The sequence below is a fragment of the Trematomus bernacchii genome, unplaced genomic scaffold, assembly GCF_902827165.1.
Source record: "Trematomus bernacchii unplaced genomic scaffold, fTreBer1.1, whole genome shotgun sequence".
NCBI lineage: Eukaryota > Metazoa > Chordata > Actinopteri > Perciformes > Nototheniidae > Trematomus > Trematomus bernacchii.
In genome coordinates, this window is record NW_022988024.1 from 202159 (window position 1) to 222365 (window position 20207).

Consider the following 20207-nt stretch of genomic DNA (forward strand, 5'->3'; position numbering starts at 1 on the left):
ATGTCTCGGCGGCTTCAGTCCGAGTGCCAAGTGTCTGAGTGCTCAGCAGCAGAGATTAGAAACATGCAGCTAGAGCCACTAGGGAGCAATATGCCTGCCCAGCATGAGCAGACCTGTATTGTCTCTACTTAAGAATGTATATCTGTAAACGGGAATTCAGGGTGAAGCCCACAGGAAGTGCGCCCAACGTTGAATCAAATGTTCGTTGTGGCCGAACTGTGGTACTACAGTAAAGATCTGAGAGTCAAAACGTGTCAAGCTAGCTAGCACCCGGCAGCGGAATGTTAGCTTAAACTAGTTCCATTAGTTGAGCTAGCTAGCCTATGAAAACAGAAAACATGAAAACAGGGAGAGATATCCTCTGAAACAAGAAGAGGTGTTTGAATGATGCTCCGTTTTAGCGCAAGCTACATATATAAAGACAGGTGGATTATCCAAGTCATGATCCACAGGCAATCAGGATTGACGTAATGATGTTGACGCTTGTGAGGAATTCGTAGGGAGACACATCCCATCCCAAAATTACATAAATATAAACTTTTTGAAGACTTAACTTTGGCAAGACTTTTACATAAGTGCTGTAGTGCTTAGAGATGGCAAATCCTGAGTCTTCTGAATCCGGATCATACGAGTCCTTTGAGTCATATGAGTCAGCATCACCAAGAGCGTAGAAATCCTACCGGCGCAACCGAAAAGTTGTTGCATTTCACGAGCATATTAAACTAACGTTACATTAACCTCCGCTACACAGTGTCTTTTGCTTTAATAAAACATTTTGATCACAAAAAAAAGGGTTATTTTGTGATTTGGCGGATCTGAGTCTGCTGTTGACTCGTGCATGACAACGAGTCTGCTGGATCTCTGGATCTGCTGCTATACGGTTACGGCTCTGAGTCCGCACGAGTCTGCTATGTTTTGCATAGTGAGTCAGGATTTGTGAATCTCTGAGTCAGCTGTTGACTCGTGCACAATAGCCGCGGGAAGTAGGGGTGCTGGAGGCGGGGCTGCGAATGGTGTACATTTGAAAAACCTCATGTTACTGTTGTTGAAATCTCTCCCCACTTTTGTCCGCACCCCTTAAGTGAAATGACTTCCCAGTTCCCGCGGCTATGCTCGTGCATGACGAGTCTGGATCATGGATGTATGGTCTGGATCTCTGGATACGGCTCTGAGTCCACACGACTCACGAGTCTGCAGGAAGTTTCACTGATCCGCTTCCCCTGAGCCAAACGATAACTTCTGGCAGCTATCCTACTTGCTAAAGGCTAGGAAGATGGACTGGGGTACGTTGTAATGTGATTTTACATGTTATAAGGAGAGTAGCGAGTGACGCAATTTATAGTTTTAATTTGTACGTCACCAGGTGTAGGACTCAAAGGACTCGGGTTAATCGAGAGGGGAGACTCGTCACGACCAGCTCATTACTAGGATCCGGGTTAATGATCCGGATGAATCAGGACATCTCTAGTAGTGATCCATGAACAAAGTGATCATAGCACTATATAAACACAGTTATAGTGTAAATACAAGTAGCTAATACATGATGAAACGTATTAAGAAATGTGCATACATACTACCTGTCTCAAGTGGAAAGATCAATTTTTATGTTTTAAAAATGTCTTTTAGGGGGATTTCAACTTTTACATATATTTTATTTTGTTGGAGTGAAGTTTTCAGATTCACTTTTAGAGAAATGTGTTTGTCATTAGTCTTTTCGTTATTGTTTTCTTTGTATCTTCTATCCATCTATCTTCCTCCTCCTCACACCTTCTTGTGGCCACCTCGCCGCATCTGAGCTAATCGCTGCACCAGATAATACCACAGTGAGACAAGGCATCATTAATTATGCTGTGATAGAGTCGTTTGTTTTGAACCTTGGAATGGTGTATGACGGCTCCTAACTTTAAGGTTGTGTCCTGATGAAATATTACACCAGTCTGGGAAGCGTGAGGGGAAAATGAAGATGTCAGTCAGCGCTGCCTTATCTGTTTGCTGTACAAAGACGATAATATGCCCTGCACTCTATCAGGAGGCCGGCTCGCAGAATCTTACCATAACTGAGGCAAATGTATTTATTTTAGGTCGGTCAATACTTAAATATTAAAAGCTACTCACAATTGTACTCTTGATACGTTCTTCTATGCTTTATTTATTTTAATAACCTGTTCAAATAAAGATGCAGCACCACCGTAATCTGTACCAACATTATACAAACACTTTTCCTAGCACATTAAAAAAATTGTTGTGGCCAAAAAGATATGTGATCTGAAAAAGTTCTACACACTTTTTTCTTTATTTATGAATATGCTTGACTAACACATAGATGTATTTTTCAGGAGTACAGGGTACATGCTGTATATTAAAATGACACCAAAAAGTAACACTTTCTATGACACCCATGTCATTATAAACATACTTAAAATGCATTAAAATGTTCTTAAATCACTGTACTATTCTAGTTTTAAGGTCAAGTATCACACACTGACGTTTTTTCTGTTAAGAGTAATAGTGTATTATAATTCCTAGAATTGTTATACATTATATTTTTTTATAATGTCATTATAAGTTACTCTTAGTGGTCATTGGCTGCTTTTAAGTAATGGGAAAAATATGTCAGTGGGCGACTGGCAATGAAAATATTGTGATAATTTACCTTGTTAAGTCATACATGTTTTTACATGTGTTCTGAATGTTGTTTTAAAGCATTGGGAATATTTAAAGTGAACCTATCATGCTATATTTAAATGATATATTGTAGGGCCATACCTATATAAGGTATATTTATACGTTTCTGTTTTCAAAATACCAAACAGATCATGCATTTTAGCCATGCCTCATTTCGCTCTATGTGCTGTTTGCTGTCTACGGGTCTGATTCTGCTGACCACGCCCCCCTGCAGGAGAGGGGAGACGTGCTCTGATCAGCTGCTGGGCTGTCAGAAGAGGGGGAGAAAAAGAGATCTCCGTCCTCCGTGTTTTATTATATAGAGTCGTTATTCATTTGTTTTAAAGCTCAATAAATAACAAAGAAGACCTTTGACCGGCACTTTTCTAATTTTTTCCGGAAGATTTAAACTTTAACGGACATCTTGAAACAAACTGAAACTGAAACTCTGCCGCACGGTCCCCTCGTTCCTTGGAAGAGGCGGAGAGGTGGGTGTTTGTCATCTGCTGGTGGACTAACCGGAGAGATTTACAGTGCTTGCCTCGACGGGGAGGGATTGCATTGAATTAAAGCAGCGGGAGCAAACGCTTGCCTCGGGGAGGGAGAAAAAAAGCCACAGCGGAGAATAAACAGAAGGGTAACCATGGTAACTATGGGCGGGAAGTCTTCTTCGCTGCTTTTGTGGCAGACTACAGCGCCACTTACAGGCCTGGCATATGTACTACAGTGTCTCCAGCGCTTTCGAGCGGCAATGGCCGGCCGTGGCCCAACCCCACATTCCCCTGATAGGTAGAGAGTTGGCCCAATAGCCGTAGCGCCACCGTCCTGACGTCAGGACAGTGTTCAAATCTGGATCAGCTTTTATCAGATCTGTTGCAGCCCCTTTTTTAGAGATTTGGGTATGGAGGAAAATAGAGAGGGTTGTGTTTTCTGACACTTGGTGAGTTCCCTGGAACACCGGGGACACATATTCATGTATAAAAGATGTACAAAAGTGCATTTTGCATGATAGGTCCCCTTTAATATATCAGTGTATTATAATGCATTACATGCGTATCATAGAATTGGTTACTAAATAAATAGTAAATCACAAAGTCTATTGATAAAAATCTAATAACGCAATGCTAAATAACACTGTTTGCTGTTTGTTCATTAACTCAATTCATTCAACATATACCACATGTTTACAATAAAGAACACTGTGCTTAACTGTAACATTTATGATTTTCCATAGCCCTAGTTAATAAAAATACAGATTTTGCAGGGATTCCTTTTAGTACTGCAGACGACCCCTGCGACCTCCACCAATAAGTTAGGGCCAACTGTATGCAGCCTGAGAGGCGAATCCTGGGGGGAACAAGTCCATAAAAACTAGCTGCACCTCGTTAATCAGAAGTGTGCAGAGCATTAAAGAGTCGGATATGATAATATAGGAATTCACTCAAAGCTGAAGCATTTAGCTAAATTGTAATTTTTCACTTAAAATGCTGTACAGTAGATGATGTTTGATGTTTATCTGGAATGTTCCACGTTTAGTTTGTCCTTTAGAGAGCACTGTTTTAGCCTGCTTGTTTGATAAAGAAAAGTTGTATCGTTTCACATTTGATAGATGATAATATTCAGATCATTCAATTACAAAGTAAAATAAAAAGAGTTATGATCCAGTAAGGTATTTAAAGATACTTTTTTTATATCTTTTTCACAATGTTTAAAAAGCAAAACAGTATTTGGAAGAAGGTGAAATAAGAAGTTGTGATTAACACCAAGACACCAGGTTTTTTTTCTATGATCAGAAAGTTACTGCAGATTAACATTACATCTGTAAACGAAAGAGATATTCACGTTATGAATTGTTCTGCTCACTTTTTATGTATTGTAAAACTTGACTGAGATCTTCAGGTCCTTTGTAATTCATTAAAGCTAAAAAAAAAAGAAGTATCTTATTGTATACTTTTAAAGAATCTTGTGTCTTCTTTCTCCTCAGCGTTGTGTACTGAAGAGTGTTCCCACGGACGCTGTGTCTCTCCTGACACCTGCCAGTGTGAGCCCGGCTGGGGAGGACTGGACTGCTCCAGTGGTGAGTTCACATCACAGTCGTCACACTCATTACATCAGAAAAGAAAAGCCGATACAAGAAAATCTTACTGGGCTGAAGACTCTGCTCTTTATCCTTTCGCATTTCATTGTTTTCATAAAATGGCACACGCTCATATGACCACCATATGTGATTATTACAGTTGATCATATGCTTCCACATTTTTACAGTAAAGCATGACAGGACATTTGCAGAATTACCTGGGACAATCTCTACTAATTCTTCCAGATCAGGGATTAAGCCTGACAATTGTGATATATTGATGTCAATACTTTCATCGAAACATTACCAGGAAAAGTCCAGAGAGAAGTCCAGAACATGTTTAAATTAACATCTAATGAATCCTGGGGGATGATATCTCTCTGAAATTAGGCATGACCTTTCACATATTAGACTTGCCATATTTAGAAACGAGAAATGTTATCAACCTAAAATGTGAAAAGCTAATTTAAGACATCAAGGGGGAGAGTTTTTGGTTCCCCCCTCTCATTTCCACCCTGGTGTACACAAATCAGAGCTGGAACCGCAGCAATGATGTATGGTTGGTTGTGGGGCAGAGTATAATGATCACAGACTGGCATTTCAAAGGGACACCATGTCATCTGACATTCACCTTATGTGGCGATAAAGAAAAGAGCACATTTTCACAGTAGAGGTCGATCTGCAACCTCATTCCCGCCGATAACAAAAAGGAAATGGTAAATGAGCAGGAAGGACATCATGATATGCTTGTTTGGCTTTAAAGGGCCAGCGTCGCTGTTAAAAAAAAAAAAAGGTAAAGAAAGACACACACCCTTTTTATTGTTAAATAAAAGAAGAACATATCGTTACACATCTTCAATTAAAAGTCAGAGTGTTGGGTGTGCCATGAGAAGCACAAACAGTAAATCCCCAAACCAGATTTTGATTGAATTCTGGGAATTTGGATGTAATTGCTTTCTTGGGAAACCTTGGTAATCTTGTTTATAATAGGTACATTTTGTCAGATATATCATCTCACATTAAACTATTAGTTCAATCTTGAATTTGGTTCTGTCGAGATGAGCAGACACTGCACAGATTAGTCATTTCAACCTTTTATTTGTTGACTACTTTTTTTAATTTCTGTTTGATTACTTATTGTGAGACCACCATTTTTTCAATTGCCAAACCAATATTGTAGTTAGCTCAATTTTAGCAGAACAAGTTTTAGTCATTGAGTCTGCTGAAGGCAAAGGCATATACAAACAAATCGGTCTGGAATAGAGAGCATGGAGTTTTCAATATATTCCTAAAATGGTGGAAGGCTACATTTTAGCAGAGTGGAAGAGATGAGAGTTATGGCGCATTTCCACTACACGGCCTCGCTCGGCCTCGCTCGGTATGGCTAGGCCTCGTTAGGACTGGCTCACTTTATGGCGCATTTCCATTACAGTTTAGGAACTGGGGTAGTATCTATAGTAACGCAGTGTAGGCGGAGCCGTGACGTCATCTTCAATGAGAACCCCAGAAAAACAACACAGCCGTTAGCTGTTAGCACTCAGAGCTCACAGCTCCTCATATATGTTCAGAAACTAGACAAAAGTTAAACAAGTACAAACCACAGACTGCCTGTGTCATGGTGAATACAGTCGCTGCTTTATTTATGTCTGTAGGCCGTTGTTGTGAGTGTGGACGGTCGGAGCATATATTGCGTTAGCTTAGCCAATCTCCATTTAGAAAACACGCATTTTAAAAGGTTTTTCCCCTGCCGTCTGTCTGCAGACTTGACAAAGCATTCATTCATGGTTTTTACTAACCGGTATCAGTATGTTGTTACTTCGGCATCATTTTGAAACGTGTATTACAATTAAATCACGGTCAAATATGTCCATCTTGTTGTAGTTGTAGCCCCCTTGCCAGCGATGCTCTCTCTAGTTTAGCATACTCAGCCCGACTCAGCCTCGTTGTCTCTGGCCCTAGACCCACGATTTTATGAGGCCAGAAAAACTGTGAATTAGGACCCGCCGGCCGGTACTAGGCCAAGTGGAAACGCAACCAAAAACGGGCCGCTGACGTCACAGCCCTCTTAAACCGTGCTCCGCGCTGTAGTGGAAACGCGCCATTAGAGGCCAGAAAGCAACTACCTAGAGCAGGGATGGGCAAATGTCAGCTCAGATTAATTTATAAACAACGTAATTAATAAAAAAACGTTGCGAGCTGTGTACATGATTTTGTTCGGCAGCCAAATACCGCAAAATAATCTGTGACGCGTTTGTGTGTATTGTGTTTATTTCCGGGGAAATACTCACAAGAAACAGCGGCTGTTGTTATGCCTGCTGTGACGTTAAGTTACCGCTTGTAATTATGCCTTTACAAGCTTAAAAGTTGTATTTATCATCTGAATTTGGCGAAACAAGTTTAATATTCTAAAAACCAAGACTTTGTTTATTTGAAATCAGATGAAAACAAACTGTCACGGACCCTGCCGTGTTATCTATGATTACTATACGCTTTTCATTCATAATTTCAGCGGGAGGGAGGGGGAGCGGCGCTGAGGAACAGCCGAATGCGGGTTGACAGGTGTCTGTGTTGACACTCCCCTTATTGTGCGTCAGCAGAGACAGGCTACAAGTGTCTTAGGTTCAAGTTAGACAACTAATGTCTGGGTTAGTGTTCATGACTTCATGTTTATGTCATCTTAATGGTTAATCTCAATGCACACACATCTTCCGTGCTTTCCAATAGTTTAAAATAGTTGTATTCCTCTGTTAAATAACCTCTTCAATACAAACATTCCAGTTGAAAAAATTAAATAACATTTCTGTGAAGTAATATTTGTTTAGTGAGCTTATTAGAGGATGTTCCTTGAAAGATTGTAAAATGTCAATGAAGATGTCAGACTTAGTATATTTGTTAATAATTACATACAACACATGGAATTTGTGTGTGTGTGTGTTCCAAGTGAATCTGTGGCCCCCTGGTGGCCAGTACATAAATTATGTGGCCCCCACCACCATCAAAGTTGCCCATCCCTGACCTAGAGTCATCAGCGGCTCATTTAAGTCATAAGTTTCATAATACAGAACAGTAAACACGATTCCAAATGGGACTGCGCAATATATAGAAATGATATTAAAATGATGATATGAGACTATCCTGGTTTTAAAGGTTGAGTTACAGTAAAGTGATCTAATGTTCTGAAATTAACTGCTTTAGCTCTTCTATTATTTGCCTTTATCCATTTAGAAATAATATTGAGATAACTAGTTATTATTTATAAAAAAATGTGAATGTTTAAGTAAGAGCACCTATAGTCAACCATACAATAAAGTCGCAACATCGATATAAAGGGATTTGATCAGAAAAATTGTGATTTGATTTTCTCTATGAAGCTCAGCCCAAATTCCATCTTTAAAGTGGAAATCAAGCCATTGCATATCAATGTTAATCTCATTTTCATAGTTTGTTTTGACTCCCTGGCTCTTGAAACTGCCCTCACACCTGCTAAAGGACCACCGTTCAGTATAAACTTTAGCAGTGTATGTGTGCAGTTGGAGGTATTTTGGGGGCATTGATACTTAATGAGTCACACAGCCCCTTTAGTCCCACTTTCCTTATTGGTGTGCCCCAGCCTCCCCTCTGTCTACCTGTTTGTATTACTGCTCAGGGACCAGGGGACTGAGGCCAAAGCCAAGACAGGGGTTAGCGAAATCTAGCAGCAGTGAGGCTGAGGGGAAGAGCAGGATGAAGTACGTCGATCGAGTCAATCTGTCGGCTTCACTCAGGAAGTTTGGCGGACTTAAACTTCCTTTCTTCAAAGTGTTTTAGTCTCTATTCCTCATTCCCTCTTATTTATTTAGTGATAACGCAACACTTCCTCAGCCTCACCCCGCCCCTCACAGAGAGTTCGACAGGTGAACTTGAAGACTAGAAAATACATTTCAAATACATGATTTGCCAATTTCCCACAGCTTTTCATTTTCTGAAATGCTGCACAGTGAGGCCTCTCCCATTGGGATATTGAGCCTGTGTGTTTTATATTAAACACTCCCTTACCTGATTGGTCTGAGGAAATGAATCCTGTGCTCAGTAACTGATTGAACGGTCCCACATTGTTTGCTTTTTTATTTTTTATTTTGCTATCTAATATACTACAGCTTAGGATAAAGTCTTCATGATGTTGTGCAAATACACTTGGTTTAGCAGCAGTGCTGTTATTACATGAATTTAAAGGCTTCATTTCTCACAGGAAGCACTGACGCATTACTGGTTGCTGGTTGGTGGAACTGCTCCTCTAATTCAGAAGAGTAAAGTGGGGGCTCTTTCAGTTTGGATTTATTGATGAGAGGTATTCAACCCTGTCTGTGGAAGGACCCGTCAAAATAAAATACCACTAAGCCAAGCACTCAAAAAAACACTAAATCTAAAAGTGAAATATACCAGTGCTGCGATATATCTTCCTTCATAAAGGTTTTAATGTTGACTTTGTGTTAAAGTCTTGCAGGGAGGTGATGATTCAACTATGCAATCATTTCACATCTATTTGAATTATTATCTCTGCACATAGCATATTCTTTTTATTCTTAACACTGTGAACCTTTTTAATATCCCCTAGAATATATTTTTGCACATTTCTGCCCAGCTATTACCATGTTCTGTTCTGCATGTTTTTAGGTTTTTTAAAAGGTATTTATTTATACCTTACCTTTTTTATATTTATATTTGTGTCAATACAACCTGGCACATCCCTTGTATGTAACATAACTTAGCAAGACTGTCTGTCCCCTTTTGAAGTAGTTGCTTCATTTTTTGACAGCTTTAGTTACTTTTAAAACTGTGTTTTTTTTTGCCACTTCTTTTCCAGTGACACCCCTGTTTCTCTAGACGTGTTGATTTTGAATGTGATAAACTAAAAGAAGAGGGGTTCCTTTTATATGTTGGGAAAATTGGATTAACTAGGAAATGCATCGTCACAAGCTAAAAACAGGGCTGTTTTCCTGAGAAACAGGGCTGATCTTAATTTAGCATTATATTTTTACACTTCTTCTTTTTTTCATTTGATACACATACCATACATACCAGAAATAAACATGTTATGTATGTAGAATACAAACTTTCAGTGAGTACTAAGTAGGGCTGTGCAATTAATCGTATTTTAATCGCAATTACGATTTTGGCCTGCCACAATTACGAAAACAACATAATCGGAAAAAACGATTATTTTGCTTTGCTAGGTTGTGACAGTGCACTGCAACATATTTGATCTAATTTATTTGTATTTATATATGTTTAGTAGCTTGTTGAAGTGCGCTCCAAAACATTTGTTGATCTTGTTTATTGGTATTTATTATTTTGATATTATTTATTTAAATGTAGATATAAATGTATCACTTATTTTTGTATTGGTTTTTCAGTTGAATTATACGCTCAGGGAAATCAACAGTTAAAAAGATACTGTTCAAATTATTATTTGTATTTAAAAGTTCAATAAATGGATGTTTTCAAAGTCATGAATAATCGTATTTAATAATCGTGATATCAATTTTTGACCAAAATAATCGTGATTATGATTTTTGCCATAATCGCACAGCCCTAGTACTAAGTAAGAAAATAAGAAGTCCACAGGATTGTTCTTTGCGCTGTGTTCGACTGTAGCTAACCAGATTAGCTTGTGGAGCAGTGTGTGAGCCTAAGCCTCTCCAAACTTCTGTCCAGTTGAAGAACTTTGTTGCTCTGCCAGGCAATATAAATAGCTCGGAGAGAAGTGGGGGGAGGCAACGAGAGGGAGGCAAGGAAGAGGCGGCGAAGACAAGAGAGGAGATGTAGCAAGAGAGCTCAAAAGCAGAGCAAATTAAAAGAAGCAGATAAGGACAAATTATGATAGAAATGATCATGTAGAGATGGTGAATATCAGCAAGATAATCAAGAGCAGAAAGGAGAAGATGAAGGGACAGAAAATTGCAAAGACGCAGTTGAAGGCTCTTAAAAAAATCAAGCAGAGGGAAGTTGCTACATAGGCAATTTATGAAGTATATAGTTTTGATAATCAGTGATTACTTCAGCGCCTTCAGACTTTTGTTACTTTGACAGTTGACAAAGTGGTCTTAGTTCACTTATATTGTTTTTTACTGAGAACTAACTAATCAAAAGAAACATCAAAGACAACAGGGTTGAGCAAAGTCTACAAAGTTGACTTATGGTTAAATATGGTGATGGACAATGAATTGCTTTGTGGTGGATTTGGGGTCGTTTGGGCATAACTTCAACTAATCGGAATTAAACAATGTGGTCTAATCCAAAATTGGTATTAACCTTACATTTAGCACAAGCCGAAAGTACGTAGGCAGATTGTATAAAAGTCAATGAGAAAAATGACCGAACTTTTCACTGGATGAAATAACTCTGTAAACATATTCCTATTGAGTTTTCTACTCTCAATTACTACTTTCAAGTCTTTTTTAACACAGGATAATGATAGTACATAATGGTCCTATTAAGAGTAAAAAAGACAGTGAATAGTAAAACACTGGAAGGCATCACCATGTACTGATATTTTGTTAACCAATTAAATCAATACATAAATTAATTAATCAATCTATCATAAAAAGCCTTAAAGCTAAAGTAGGCAAACTTACTGATATACATAGCGGAGAATTTAGCAACTAAAATATCTTTCAGTAGATACACTATTTGAGTCTTAATGTGTTAATAAGTATAGTAGTTTCTTAACATGCTCGCTATATGAACCAAAAAAGTGCTGGTTTGAAGCCACACAGAATTTCTGAAGTATGTTCCTTCTTTAAATAGTAGTTTTTTTTCATACTAGTTTTATTTCATACTCACAGCCACTTTATATGAACACAGTAACTTCTCAGCAGCAGTCCATATGACACTAAGAGCAGGGGTAGTCAAAAACAAAGGCCGACCAACAGTTAAAGACTTATAAAACACTATGTAAGTAGACAGCAGCAGAAGTATATACATATATATGTTCACAGGAGCAGGTGTTTTAATTTGAAGTGTTGAGAGCAATGCCTTTTCAACTCAAGCTGCACATAAACAAGCTCAGAATACACCTGCAACTGTGGCCCAATTCCAATCCAACCCATACTATCCTCCACTGCCCACATCTACTAGGTTTGCGCCGTTACTTGGAGGGTCGGCATTCATTGCAGTTCCCAACCAACTAGCAGGAAGTGGAAGTTATTAAACTCTCCAAAGCAAGTCTGCATTGGTCCTGACTTACCCTGCTGCCTTACCTGACCAACGCTGTTTGTGTCCGTCATGGAACACGTTGTGTAACAATAGTTCCGTGCAAACAGTTACTAATAAACTGTCCAAAATAACGATAGACATGTAATATTGTCATACAGATGTAAATAACTTGAAGGTTACATTGTGATCTTATTTTTTTACTTACTGTAGTATCAGATAGACCTGTATGTAGTCTAGAAAACGGTAGACGTGTTCATTTGATTGTAAAGTTTTGTATATAGATAGATTTGAAAACTGAGGTTAACACAATAAAACAAAAAATCCTCAGAGTTTTTATTATTATTAATTTTGTATTGTCAGAGAGATGCTCACTCCAAACAATGGTTACGAAAGCAGTTCCTGTTTCTGCTGGAGAGAGGGGAGTTCGTCCCCAAAGCATGGGCTGCATTTCCATCCTCCAATTTAGAGAAGGAGCTTTATTCAGCTCTGAGTGTGACTACAGAGGAAGTTCACTCTGTCACTGAGTGCGAGGGTGTGGGTTCGGTTCTGAATTAGGCCTGTGACTCTCTTTGTTGCGGCTTGATGGAGGTGACAGTGTAATCTCAACCAAGTACAGGAGGTGACCCAAGAACACAAGGGCTTCTGGGTAGCTCACCTCACTACACTCTCTCCAAAAGGGTCACGAGGAGTCAGGAATAGTGCACAACAAAACCTGACTTGAACCACCAGAACTCTTTGTACAAAAACCTGTTTTCATTTTCCGCCATAAGTGATGAATTTGGCACAGGTCTCCATTTGTTGTCATGGAAACGGACGAAGCAACATTACATTAACGCACCTTTTTTTCTGGCGAGCTTTTAGAAGCTTTTAAGACTGTTAGGCATACTTTTTGGTTTGGTGTCTTGTAATTGATGAATTTTCATACGTCAGACAAAAATCTCGTACATCATCTTTAAAAATAGCCATGATATGAACATGAAAAACTGCTAAACCTGCGAGGACATGTTCATCTTGTTTTTTTGTGGCATGTTTTACCTTGAGAGTTTCTCGTTTTACCTTCTTGCTTTTGTACTGTTACTAAAAAATATAATAATGTTTCAAGGTGGAGTTGATCTGGTGTGAATTGCTGAGAGGACTGTCAATGGCCAGCGTGGGCGCTCGCTCACTACTGTGCCCGGACATGCCATTTATCAGAGCTGGCTCATGCACACGGAATCAACACACACATGTACACACACGTGCACCACTCTCAGGCAAGAAAATCCCACAAAGAAGCAGAACAGCAGCTGGGCACGCACACTTTCATAGAGTTGCCTGCAGTGATGTATTCTTCGCTGCTTCCTAGTCCCCACAAGAGCCAAGTTTCTCAAGATTTTTTCTCCCTGGCATCCATATTACAGAAAGCCTGTCAAGGTGTGTAACAACATAATGCGGCCCGCGTTTTCCCTCTGCCGTTGTTCACTCTTTCCGCTCTTCTGTCTATGTCTCATGTGCCTCTCTGCTTATCTCGCGGCGCCACTCTTCAGCTCGACTGTACAAAATCCATACAGAGCCATCACAGTGCAACTCTGCCTCAACTTCTGCGTTTGATTCCTGTTTGTTCACACTCAGCCACTCCAGACAAGGCCTTTTGACTTATTCTTATTCTTATTCTTGCCGCTTAGCTCCCCTACAGTTTTGGAGTGTCACTTACTTATTGTACATACACATCATTAACAACATCACCAACATCATCAACAATCTCCAACATCATCAACAATCTCATCCACTTTCAACATCAAACTCAGCCAAGGAGGAGTGCACAAGACACCCACCAGTACAAAGCATGACATAAAATTCAATTAGGGTTCACAATTCACAAGGGGTACATGCTCATTAGTAGATGGCACTTCAATCTCTTCTTGAAAGAGGCTCTGGACTTAGACTGATGTAAACGTGCATATGTTACAGTACGGTATGATCAGAAACCAGGGTTACGGTTGGGGTCACCAAAATCAACATACAGTACAGTAGTGCTTTAAAGCCTTACACAGCCTTTACTTACCTAACCCTAACCAAAGTTAAGTAATGCAGATCAGGCCTCCTGGCGAAGAGTGAGACTCTGTTGCTTTGGGCTATAGTGGTAGTCTACCAATTTGAATGTCGGAAGTTCGATTCGGTGTATTCTTTGGCCAATGGTGTGTGAATGTTAGTCCCCCTATGCAGCTGGTGGTTTCAACGTGTGCGTGTGAATGGGTGAATGCTAACTTGTATATGCAAGTATATGTGATCTGAGCGATAGCAAAGACTGGAAAAACATTATTTACCATTTTCTTTACGAGTCAATGTAGCATAAAATGATCATCAAGTTTTCTTCTTAAGGTTAAAAGTTGATGAAAGATGAGAAAAAATATATGTTTAAAGGATTTGAATCCCTTCAATATAATGGATTTTAATTGGATATTTGTCAAATCCCAGTAACGAGATCATGTTTATAACAAGCATTGATCTACGCCTATACCTTTTTGTTTATATAATGTTTTTTCATCAGAAAGTTTGTTATGATCTAAAGAGAAGTTGTAGTGTTATGAAGTGTATTATATTCATAGTGGTTAGATTCCATTATTATCCTTCCTGAATCAAAAATACATGCAGACTTGCCTTTGTGTGCTAAGACTGTTTGCAGAAAACACTCGCTCTTGAGACGAAACAGGTAAACAACTTGTAAGGGGAAATAAGCAGCAGGTGTAAAAGGTTATGTTCCTTGTAAGAAGACGGGAGTAAAACGAGGAGACGAAGGTGTGATTTGTTGGAGTGAGAGGAAGGTAGAGCAAAGACGGACGTGACATGTTTCTTGAGGAGATGGGGTTTCTATCCCCTCCGGTACATAGCCAGTGACTGTGCAGTCCTGAATGCGGTGGGAAGGTCACCCCTCCATTGGGAGAGAAGAGGGAACAAAGTCGAGGCCGCCTTAAGGCAATTCACCGAAGGAAAGGAAGGACTAAGCTCCTGCTAGGAGCTGATAGGCTGCTGTAGACTCAATAAGAGACAAAACCCCTGGGAAGAGTGTTCAGTGTGGCCTTTCATAGAGATTACTCCAATTACAATTAGACACCGGGGTAATTTCGTATTTTTATTCGATAGGTCGCAAAGTTCAAGGTTAAAGACCAAATTAGATGCTGTTACTGTTACTGGCTTAAACTTGAACGCAGCTTTTAACTAAAAGGAAAATGTTTAATTCAACGCTCCTGTGTGCAAACATTAGTCAAGTTTATTATGAGATGGTTTGGATTATACCTCCATTGTGCAGAAAGTGTCCTCAAATAACTTCTGCAAGGTCACACATGAAAAAGTCTGCCAATCATCAAACAGCTGAGCCTGTGTAAAACCAATGCAGCGCTACCTTATTTTCTGAGCAAACAGACATAATTCAATCTTGTTTTCAATATATTTCTGCCTTTTATATTTATTCCCCACATTTCAAAGGTCCGGAATATATTTTGATTTCTAAAATCGTTTAAAGTCATTTTAAGCTTTAAATCAGGAAGCAACTTTGTGGAAAACAGCAAACAAAATGAATCACAATCCGTTTTATTAATAAGTCTGTGAACACATACAAGGAGTCAAGTTTATTATTGCGTGTGAGTGTACAAAGAATTAGATACAAAGTTTGAAAAAATGATTAGTATGAACCATATTTAAAAGTCAAACCCATACATAAAAAATAATAAAATAAATCATCCATGACATTTGTAAATGTTAAAGAAATTGTGCAATGGTGCAAAATACAAAGGCTGCTGGAATAAAAATGGGATGATTAATGAAACAGGTTGCTTATCTTCATGGATGTATAAAAGTATATACAGTGAGCTTTGATTCAGATTTGACAGATCATATATTTCACTGTTCATACTTATACCTCAAAAAGAAGGACATTGTAATTTGGATCTTACCCACACGTAATAATGGACAGCACGTACAGGGCTGCCTGTGTGAACGCAAAGTCAACATTGAGTTAATGTGACATTTTCCACTGTTATGACCGGCTCGTAGGCCACAACGGAAAGATAGAGAGAGACGTTCAAGGGTTTCCAAAAACCACGGCACATTTATTGTGGCAACACCAAAAACAACACAAATGATGAGAGGCTGCGCGAGGGGAAAGGATCCCGGCGAGAGTCTCCCCACAGGAGTCTTGGAGAGAGTGGCGAAGGCCCCGTGACTCCGGGCAGCTGGGCTTAAGTAGAACCTGGGCTCCGGCCAGGTGTCCCCAGCAGAGATGGGGTCGTTACTAAAAAAAAGTAATATATTACATATTACATATTACTTTAAAAAAAAGTAATATATTACACTACTTCGTTACTCTCTACATAAAGTAACTCGTTACTTTACTCGTTACTTTACTCGTTACTTTACTCGTTACTTTACTCGTTACTTTACTCGTTACTTTACTCGCAGGGCCGGCCCGCCCCTCCCTGCAGGCAGATCACGCAGACTGCTAAAGTTTCAAATGTTCTCTTTAGTTCAGTTTCCATTGTCGCATAAGACTGATCCAGATAGCTCTGACCATGGCTGTCCTCTGTCTCCTGCTATCTGTATTTTGCGCAGTATATCTCTGAACGATGCGATGGTGATTCCACTGTGCAAATGGGCAACATTACCTCTACTATGAAGGATGCTACAAGCCTGTCCATCTCTGCTTTGGTTACCGGTCCTCCAAATTCTAATTTGTGCCGCTTCGGACTCGGCGGCGGCGACTCACAACATCCTCACTCTGGGTTCGGGGGTCCTTAGCTATTAGCTTCACCTTAGCATGTGTTCTTTGCAGGTGTTTGTTGAGGTTTGACGTGGTGTTTACAGCAGTGGATAACAGCTTCTGGCCTGGACACAGTTTGCACCTCACCGTCACATTCCTGTCTATTCTTCGGACGAACTCAAAATAATGGGCATACCTCCACCCCTCGAAAGTTATCGCTGACTCTGCCATGTTTATGCAGCACTGCACGCGGAGATGTGGACGCGCAAGTCGCGCAGATTACGTACATATAAACCTGCGGCGGAAACCCCTCTTGTCTGTCAGTGTGATTATGACTGATTTTATAAAAGTAACGAAGTAACGCGTGTCGGGGCAATGTTAGTAACTGTAGTGTGATTACTGAATTATAAAAGTAACGCGTTACACTACTCCGTTACCGACAAAAGTAATATTATTACAGTAACGCGTTACAAAGTAACGCGTTACTGTAACGCGTTACACCCAACTCTGGTCCCCAGTTATGCTGATTGTCTCCTCAGCTCCACCCCCATCAAAGGACCTGCAACACACACGCACACCACTAACAGGCCACAGGCTCTGGGGCCGTCACACCACCTAATTTAGATACTTCACTAACAATTCTGTTATTTACGTATAACTTATTTTAACCCAAACCATGATATTTTCCTAAACATAACAAGTTGATCTGTTGCCTAAACGAGTTGTGCATCGCTGGGGCATGCACAAGCACACTGATCGTGTTCATGGGTGGTTCTAGAAGGGGTCCAGCAGGGGCCAGTGCTCATGTACTAAAAGTGGTTTAAATATTGAAAACTGCATCGTCTCAAAGCTAAAACCATCTTGTAGAATATGGTGCATTGTGGTTGTGCTGATTTTACTGCTTTATATACTGTTGGATAGTATCTACAGTAGTAGAGCACAACATACACACCAATAGAGCAATAATATTAACCCAAAACATGGAAAAGTTAAAAAGCTGATTTATTACAATTCGTCACAGATTCACGCGCCTATTCTCAATCCCATAATCCAGTGCAGCTCCAGACTGGGAGGTTAATGGGATGTCACTAAAACCTTTTCACCCCCATCTCAGACGCTACAAAATGGTCGCAGAGGACATGAACAATTCAGCCATGCTTGAAAAGGGATTAGAACGATGAAGTGTTTATGTCTTTTGTTTAAAACAAAAAAACTTATTACATTAACACGCTGTAATTAATCTTTTACAGTGAGGCCAGCTGGAGTGTTTGAAAAAACACAACGAGAATCAATATCGTACATAATGTATGTGTATAACTCATAACAGTGTTCGGCCTGGATCTCTCTCTTCTGCTTTATGTCTGCTGGTCCGTCACCGCAGCATAGTGGCTCAGCCTCCTCTTTACGAGTCTCACTCACCTGCGCTCTGCCTGGCAATAGATGACTCTGAACTCCCACCACTCCTCATTAGCGGCGAGTTCATTAGGCAGCTAATACCTGTTGCCCGTGTTGGAGGGGGCCATAAGGTGGGGTCAGTAGCCATTAGCCAGTCCGTTCTCCTGAGCTTTGTCCAGCTCCGAACCCCATTTAGGACGAAGCTGGCGCTTTATGACAAAGTGTATCTTTCATTACCCAACAGACTCCAGCGAGTCATTAAGTACGGCTTTGCAGGAATGATGCGCCAAGTTTCTGGGGAGAAAAGAGGGAACGCTACATGAGAGGCTAAGGAGTGAGAGAATCTTGAAAAATAATTTAAAAGAAAGAATGCATTAAGAGCCAGTGATCCAGATGAATGTAAGGCATAGGGAAGGAGTTTGTAGCCCTGGGATAAACCCGTCACTTATAGAGTGCTGCTGTGATGACGCATTTTTGTAGGCTATCCAGGAAGTTAACATCGCAAGGGGATACTATAGTAAAACAAATGTTTTTCCCCTTTTAAAAAAAAAAAGTGTTAATACAATCACCGAAATAAGAAATCTTATGTAAGGCTATAAAGACACCTGTCACAGTCGCATCACCACTGCTAAGCACAAGATTATTTTCAGCGTATTGACATTTATGAGTCTTATTTTGCCACTTGTTAGCAACCCCTGATTTGTTTTCAGGACCCATTGGAGCGTTGGACATTTACAAGTAATGTACGTAATTACTGACGTATTTTATGTCGTTGAACAAAACTTGATAATCTCTTAAACTTGTATTAACAGACCTTATTTAAGGCATCTTACAGCAAACATGGTAAAAGCAGTAAAATGCTAACTCATTTCTGGGTTTTAGGACTCCTTCCTGCACCACTCTTTTTTAAAGCTTGTTATGTACTGTATGTGATTACAAATATTGTGCAGTTGGTATTGCACACTGCTGTCCTAGCTCCACTCTGGAAGAAGTGTGTGTGTGTGTGTGTGTGTGTGTGTGTGTGTGTGTGTGTGTGTGTGTGTGTGTGTGTGTGTGTGTGTGTGTGTGTGTGTGTGTGTGTGTGTGTGTGTGTGTGTGTGTGTGTGTGTGTGTGTGTGTGTGTGTGTGTGTGTGTGTGTGTGTGTGTGTGTGTGTGTGTGTGTGTGTGTGTGTGTGTGTGTGTGTGTGTGTGTGTGTGTGTGTGTGTGTGTGTGTGTGTGTGTGTGTGTGTGTGTGTGTGTGTGTGTTCACCAAGGCCGCGCCTAATAATAATAATAAATAATATAACTTTAATTTATATAGCGCCTTTCATTAACCCAAGGTCGCTTAACAAGAAACATATAAGGGCAAGACATAACACAGGGGGCAGAAATGGAAGTGTTACATTGTGGGGGGGGGGAGGAGTGGATGTTTATCCCGGCACTTCATTTAGGTCCTCAGTGATAATACACACAGTCTCAGGGGATACTGATTGTCCTGCTCGACACGAACAAAGCCACACACACACACACACACACACACACACACACACACACACACACACACACACACACACACACACACACACACACACACACACACACACACACACACACATATACATATATATAACGCTGACGCGTGGACTTGCCCCACTGCCAAGTCCAATTAACGGCTACAGCGGCATCAGCATGCCCCTTGTGTTTTGTCAAAATGAATTTACCAACAAACTTTTTAATCAAATCGCACCACAACACCTGAAGGGTGATTGGCTCACGGCGCTCTACAGTTGCGATGTCCGTCTCCTGCATCAGGGAGCCGTGATTCAGCCACCAAGCAGGCACTTTTACTTGCTTCTTGCGAGCCTAAGAAAAATGATCCTTCAGCATTTCTTGCAGCTTGTTAAATTACAGCGAGCAACACAATCAAAGCCAAAAATGCTCAAATGTCAGTGGGTTTTTGTTGTGTTTAATAATAATATTTTACACACAGATGCTGCTGGCAGAAAAAGTCACACTCCTGCTAAAGATAGGATATGTATTTCAATATCAAAAGAATCCATTTCAGAAGAATTTTAGATAACATTGGAAGCATAAGTCAAAAAGATATGAAAAGTTACTGAGCTGAGCTTTTCTTTATGTGAATGTCTTTTAAGATTGTCTT

General features: G+C 40.0%; 1 protein-coding gene across 1 annotated transcript in view; it reads left to right on the top strand.

The window, feature by feature from the left end:
- Positions 1–20207, top strand: part of LOC117472246 (multiple epidermal growth factor-like domains protein 11) — a 150344-nt gene that overhangs the window by 60150 nt on the left and 69987 nt on the right. The window contains exon 6 of the mRNA XM_034117420.1: positions 4649–4741. Within this exon, the coding sequence (XP_033973311.1) occupies positions 4649–4741 (93 nt within the window). The remainder of the gene's footprint in view (positions 1–4648; positions 4742–20207) is intronic.